This window comes from Alosa pseudoharengus, unplaced genomic scaffold (assembly GCF_046254945.1).
Source record: "Alosa pseudoharengus isolate Yale_2024_CS ecotype anadromous, Long Island Sound unplaced genomic scaffold, YU_APseudo_1.1 YU_APseudo_1.1_scf_9, whole genome shotgun sequence".
NCBI classification, from domain to species: domain Eukaryota; kingdom Metazoa; phylum Chordata; class Actinopteri; order Clupeiformes; family Clupeidae; genus Alosa; species Alosa pseudoharengus.
In genome coordinates, this window is record NW_027468881.1 from 40652757 (window position 1) to 40660093 (window position 7337).

General features: G+C 44.1%; 1 protein-coding gene across 1 annotated transcript in view; it reads right to left on the minus strand.

Annotated features, from left to right (window-relative positions):
* Positions 1-825, minus strand: part of rapgef3 (Rap guanine nucleotide exchange factor (GEF) 3) — a 52423-nt gene extending 51598 nt beyond the window's left edge. The window contains exon 1 of the mRNA XM_076276920.1: positions 412-825. Within this exon, the coding sequence (XP_076133035.1) occupies positions 412-495 (84 nt within the window). The 5' untranslated portion in view covers positions 496-825. The remainder of the gene's footprint in view (positions 1-411) is intronic.
* Positions 826-7337: the final 6512 nt, after the last annotated feature.

The following is a 7337-nucleotide window of genomic DNA, read 5'->3' on the forward strand; positions in this document are numbered from 1 at the left end:
TGTGTGTGTGTGTATGTGAGTGTAGCCATGATGTTTCCAATAAATGTCATTGCCTTCCGTGCCTTTTAGCTGCTCTATGGGTAAAACTGTAGCTGCTTGCCCTGTGAGTGTATCAAGTTCATACTATAGTCAATACAAGTGAAAGTTTTCACAGAGAATTTAAAGACTCAAGGCTGGTATTCTATCATCAAGAAATATCCAGAGCAGGGCAGTAATGTTGTGAACATTTAGACCATAACTTCCACAGCTTACTTTTCTCAAACTAATCTATATTGCTCGCAAACATCAGGGTTTTGAAGACACTGCTCTGGTCTGGGCGATAGAAGGAGATAAACATATCTAAGCCCCTCCTGCCTTCACTCTTACTGTCTCACAAACTTGAAGCAGACTGATTGAAGAGTGACAGCTTACCCAGCTGATGCCGCGAATAGTCTGTGTGTCCGTAGAGTAGCGGTCAGGAGAAACCTGGTAGGTGTAGCTCCGAAAGAGATGCATGATTATTGCGCTGTCCTCGCAGATTATTAGAGCATTCCGCGTCTCAGAACATTACATGGAAACAGACCCTTCTTCTGTGTAACGGGCGGTCAGATCGGTACAAGACGAGAGAAAACAATTTCCCAAAACATGTTCCATCATCTGTGTTAAAAGCATCCGACATCGTGTCATCTCGGACCAGTACATCGCATTCCGATCAAGAACGTCCCTGTGCGTGCCGTCGTTACTCCCGGTCGGTTACGAGCACCTGTGGACTGTCTACTTGAGCTGTCTGCTTGTCTCGGAGTATGCTGCGCTCGAGCCCAACTCAAACAAGTCATTTAGCAAGAAATAGAGCCTGCCTTCGACAACACTGGCTCGTGCCCACTCACCCTCCCATCCCGTGGGCGCGCCTCGCTGCTCTCCAGCTTGCGTGGTCGCACTTGTTCCGTTGCTTAGTGAGCGCAGTAATCGGTGTACTTTCACAGCGGAAGATTTATTGAGCATACTGTACTGTACATAGGCTACAGTACATAGGCTACAGGCTATACAACATCCTGTGTTGAATTTAAATTAGGATTTAAAAAGTGCCCTTCTCCTCAAACCTTTAGGCTACGATATGTTAAATGAGTGAGCCAATGGCATAGACCTACACAAAATATTAATATTTTAGTAAAATTATGATTGGGGATTGAGCTACGTGTAGGCCTATAGTTGCTTAGTGATGTGCCTTCCTTTACCGATAATTCTGTGGTGGTTTATGTTTTGCACTCCAGACGACTACAGGAGCGGTTATCAGGGGACCCTGAACACGTGATGTTTCCAGACTAACCTAGAGGCGCTACTGGCTCCTCTGTGTCGTGTTGTTTTAGGCCCTTGTATTACCTGTGTGAAAGTTTCTTACTTAAAAGTGAGAAGTTTCTTACTTAAAAGTGAGATGTGAGATAGGCTATCTCAGAAAAGTTAGCAACCATCCAGTTAAAGGAAAGGTACATTTCAAAGGTTGTCTGTTCAGTTTCCATGACAAATGTTCACAGCTTTCAGTAAACCCAGACAGAGCATAGACAGTCCTGCAGTTCTTTCAAGTTTTTACGATATTAAAAGAATATAGCCTACTAATGTGATTTTCTGATGTAATTAAGTGTTCACAGAGAGACAGTAACACGCTAATTATATTAAGCTCTTTCTTTTCTTCTGTGTATGTGTGGGAGAGAGGGGGAGAGGAGCACAAATGTTTGAAGTGCTTTTAGCCTTAACCCTTATCTGTACACTGCAGCTGGTGGACAAACCTTGAGGAGACCTTCTGAGAGTCCTGCCTTGTTTTAACGACTTTACTTGGCAAAGAAAGTAGGTGAGGTGTGTGTGGTGGGGGGAGGTGTACATGTTGATAAAAATATTACATTTGCATTACTGCACTGCTGCTGGAGTCTGAGCCAGTGCCTTACGTAAACAGGTGTATAGTGTGTCAGTACGAGTCCCTTTGTTTGTTCTGTTGGATATCTATGACCCACTTATGTCTGCATGAAGCCCACTTCCTTCAGCCTGAGGAGAGGAGGCTGATCAGACATTACAGTTTTTGCCTATTGCTTTCACACTTGGCTCATTTTGTCAAACTCTACAGACAAGCTAAATAAGACATAGCACTTGGGGATAAACAACTCACATATGCAAAAATGCAAAAATGATTATAATGCTTTATACAAAACCAGCAGTAACACACTGATGTGCTTTATACAAAACAAGGGCACCTGTACTATCTGCATTGCCATTTTCTCAGAGAGTCTTATGTGAAACTCAAACATAGAAATGCTTCAGTAATCATCTTAAAGTTGTTGATTTTCTAACAACTGCAAGTTTTACAACAACAAAAAAAGAAGCAAAATAGAACTGTAGTAAGTGACCAATACAGTACTAACTGTAGTAAGTGACCAATACAGTACTGTATGTTACTGATCCCGCCTTCACTTGGGTTCTGGCCACCTAGTCACCTCATCAGAAAATTGTCCTCCTGGGCAAAGATAAAATATCCCCTCGTGTTTGCATGCAGCCTTGACCCGACCCCAGCTCAATGTCTCTGTGTGTCTCTTCCGCTGCTTGCAGAAGGGGTCTGCAGGCTTGTGGTTAGTGCTATACTTTTCACTGGCACACTGAAAATAACTCTTTTAGGTTTTAGAAATGGGGAGTGAATGGGCAAATAAACTGTACGCGGCTACTCAAAGTAAAAGTACAGTTGAACAGGTACACATTGGCTTAATTGAGGTCTATTTGAAGTGACTAAGTTTCAGACTTTTCTCTGTAAGTGTTTTCAGATGTGTGGGTATTATCCTAACAATAACGATAAACGATCCTGCACTAGTGAACTAACTACATTATAAAACACTATAGGAACGTTGTAACTATATTATACAACACTATAGGAACGTCGTAACTACATTATACAACACTGTAACGTTCTAACTACATTTTAAAACTATAGGAACATTCTACATTAGAATGTGTTTGTGTTTGTGTGTGCGTGTGTGTGTCTGTATATGTGTGTGTGTCTGTGTGTGTGTGTGTGTGTGTGTGTGTTTGTGTTTGTGCAAACGCTCGCATGTGTGTGTGTGCTCGCGCGCGTTTGTTTGTGTGCACGCGCGTGTGTGTGTGTGTATATGTGTGTGTATATGTGTGTGTGTGCGCACGCGCGTGTGTGTGTATATGTGCGTGCGTGTGTGTGTGTATATGTGTGTGTGTAGTGTGTGTACGTGTTTTGTCTGTGTGTGTGTGTGTATGTGGAGACGGAGAGAGAGGATACGTGTTACTTACCCAAAACTCCTCTGGTGTCATCCTCCTGGGCCTCAGCAGAGATGAACGGATGCAGGGGTCTACTGAGCACATGGCAGCGGAGGAGTCTGCAGAGAACACGGAGAACACAGTGACGAGTCACGATGAGAACACGGAGAACACAGTGACGAGTCACGATGAGAACATGGAGAACACAGTGACGAGTCACGATGAGAACATGGAGAACATGGAGAACACAGTGACGAGTCACGATGAGAACATGGAGAACATGATGAAGAGTCACAATGAGAGAGAGAAGACGAGGCAGACTTGAGAGAGAAGAGAGAGAGAGAGAGAGAGAGAGAAGATGAGGCAGACGCAGCTCAGAGAAGAAAGCAGACACACAGGCGCTTTTTCACTTTCATGTCGCATAGCTCCCCAACATCTCGAACAGGATGTGGTTTACCCTGCGCTTACGCCAGGAGCTCGTACCCACGACTATAGGCTGCAGTACGCAGAGGCTGCATGGTAGCTATAGGCTACAGCAGAGCCTTCATATGTTAGCGTTATATAACCAGGTACCTTCATATGTTAGCGTTACATCACCAGGTACCTTTATATGGCTCTGGGCAACAGTATGCAGATGCTGCAGACCTATGGTAGCCACTCTCACACCATTGTCAGTGTTGACGAGTGTGATTTACTGTTGTCCTGCTCCTCTGGTCTGTTGTCCTGCTCCTCCTCTGGTCTGTTGTCCTGCTCCTCTGGTCTGTTGTCCTGCTCCTCTGGTCTGTTGTCCTGCTCCTCTGGTCTGTTGTCCTGCTCCTCCTCTGGTCTGTTGTCTCGCTCCTCTGGTCTGAGGGCCAAGTGTTGCGTAATCACTGTTCTGATCCTGAGCATTGTCTTTGGCGGGAAGGCAGCACTTCCTGACCAACGCATGATGGCAGAGTCCAGCACCCTCATTTCCTACATAGCCGACACTCTGGTTATGTAACGCTAACGACGCGGCTTAATAACTCTCCACATCGCATGTCATATTTACCACACCAAGGCCGTAGTCATGATGTCAACATTGGGGGAGGACCAAATCTGTTTTGCGGTCTGAAGGACCCCTAAACAGAATTTCAAAAAATGTCCTACCATGTAAAAATATTATTACAAATCACAAACAAGTTGTAAGTTAAGTCAGTCAATTAGGGTATTCCAAACTTTTTTTATATATATATATTTTTTGGGCTTTTTGCCTTTATTCTGACAGGATAGTGAAGATAGACAGGAAGTGAGTGGGAGAGAGAGAGATGGGGTGGGATCAGGACATGACCGCAGGAGAGAGGGAGATGGGGTGGGATTGGGAAATGACCGCAGGTCGGATTCTAACCTGGGTCCCCGTGGGCACTTGGACCCGTACATGGTACGGACGCTGTAGCCTGTTGCGCCACAGCAGCCCCTGGTATTCCAAACTTTTGACGGACATAGGCATGGCATGGATGGATTATGAACCCCTGTTGCCCCCCCCCCCCTCCAGATAGAGGGTTCCTGAGGCCTTCTCACACAGAAGATTTTTTTTTAAATAACCCATTAAATGATGACTTCTGGTGAGTTTTGTGAAAAGAGAAGAAGCAACTTCACACAGAGGTTTGGGCTTCAGGGGCCCCTGAGCTCTTGGGCCCAGTAAGCCCATTCAGTGATGCACATGGTGGCCCAGTAAGCCCATTCAGTAATGCACATGGTGGCCCAGTAAGCCCATTCAGTAATGCACATGGTGGCCCAGTAAGCCCATTCAGTGATGCACATGGTGGCCCAGTAAGCCCATTCAGTAATGCACATGGTGGCCCAGTAAGCCCATTCAGTAATGCACATGGTGGCCCAGTAAGCCCATTCAGTAATGCACATGGTGGCCCAGTAAGCCCATTCAGTGATGCACATGGTGGCCCAGTAAGCCCATTCAGTGATGCACATCGTGGCCCAGTAAGCCCATTCAGTGATGCACATGGTGGCCCAGTAAGCCCATTCAGTGATGCACATGGTGGAGGAAGTAAGAGTACAAATAAGCAGAGAAATATTTACTTTAGTAAAAGTACCACAATGCCAACCCTTAAAGGAGCCGTATGTAAGAAAATTATTTCAATTAATCATAAAATGGCCCTGATATGTCACTAGACATTAAGAAATCATGTTCATTTCAAATACTTATATCACTGACAACAGTAGTCCAGCCAGGATATTGTCATTTAAAAAGTGAAGTTGCAGCCCTCAACTGTTGTTGATGTGTTTTGTCATGCCATGTTGTGTTTTGGCCGGATGCGCCACCCTCCACCTATCTACTAATCACGAAGTCAGTAGTGTTTCGCCATCCGCGTGTGCAACCTCGAGTCAGGGGGGAGGGGGAGGGGATACACCGCTCTTCAGTATTTTGAAAGTGATTGCAGTACCAGTTTTGGCCACAATCTTACATATGGTTCCTTTAAGTAAAAGTAAAAAGTACCTGATTTTAAATGTAGGCCTACTTTAAGTATTAAAAGTAAAAGTACTTGCATAATGATTTATTATCTTAATATCTATAGGCCTATTCTAATAATAAAAAAAAAAGCCTATGAGGTGTGGCATTTTAATAAAGCTAGTTTTAGGTTATACTAGGCTAGATAGTTTCAAGCTGATGTAATTGTGCTTACCATCCGTGGCCAAGTTTACATTCTGACTTACAATTCTGGAGACTAATTCTGGTTATCTAGTGTGATCTGCTGAGTTAAGTATCATTCAGTAAAACACGAGAGCCTGAAGTTTATGGGGGTAGACAAGGGAAACGTCCGGTGGATCATAATGCCAATTCTGCTGGTCCAGATTGAACAGAAAAGTTGTTGACAAAGGTGTCTTTATGATAAGGTTCAGTTTCACTTGCGCAGACGCGCAAACATTGAATGGGGGCTCACTTTACTACCCCCCAAATGTAGGCTATGCCTCTTTATTTGATCACACAATTAAGAAATATTTTAATCTGGAACATGTTTAGTTTTTTTCGGACAGCGGTTCTATAATCTACCATTCATGTGCCGCAAATGATCAGACGTGTGACAGACGCATGGGCATAGCCTGTAACTTCGCTGCTCCGCGGACTCGCAATCTCATCGGAGAGGAGGCCCTAACGCTGCAGATAATAGACAGAGAAAGGCAAGCATATGCTCAGGGCACAGAACACAGTTGCCATGTCCAGTATAGCCATGGGTCTGATACAGGGATGGATTATTGCACGGGCCTACCGGGCCCAGGCCCAGGGGCCCAAGAGGTCAGGGGGCCCTGAAGCCTAAGCCTTTGCATGGAATCATTGCCTCAATATCAACAAATCAGGATGTAGGCTATGAATCTGATTGAATTTAGTATTGGCCATCCCCAAAATGCACCAGAATACAGGAAATCACATTAAACAAATTAAAATTTTTCTGGGGGAGGACCCCCAAACCCCCCCCTCCCACATAAACAACAATTAGTGGGGGGCCCTTAATACATCTGGGCCCAGGGGCCTAAAAGTTCATAATCCGCCCATGGTCTGATGAATATAGCCTACCGAAAGCAGATGGCTACAAGCTCACGCTTTGTCTGGTCTAGACTAGTTTCAAAGATTTAGAAGCGGGGCACATAACGCTCTATCTTTGGTAGCAACCCATCCCCCTGGTGAAACAAACGTGTTTGTCAAAGATAAAAAAAAAACTGATCATAAAATGTAATATAAAAAGGAACGATGGTGTTGTAGAAATGTAGCGGAGTAAACGTACAGATAATTGCTGCCAAATGTAACGAAGTAAAAGTCAAAAGCACTATAGATTCTACTTAAGTAAAGTAGGCCTACAAATACGTGGAAAATTCACTTAAGTAGGCTACAGTAACGATGTATTTGTACTTCGTTACATTCCACCACTGGTAATCCATCCCTGGACCTGTGGTATGACGCATTTGTCTTCAAAATGTATACTTTAAAAGAAATTACAAACTAGAGTATCTTTGTTAACTTCTATATTAGGCCTACACAGAATGCGGTTCTTTGACTTATTACTTACACCTGAAGATTTTTTTTAACCAAGGCTTAGACTCATATAGGTTTGGAT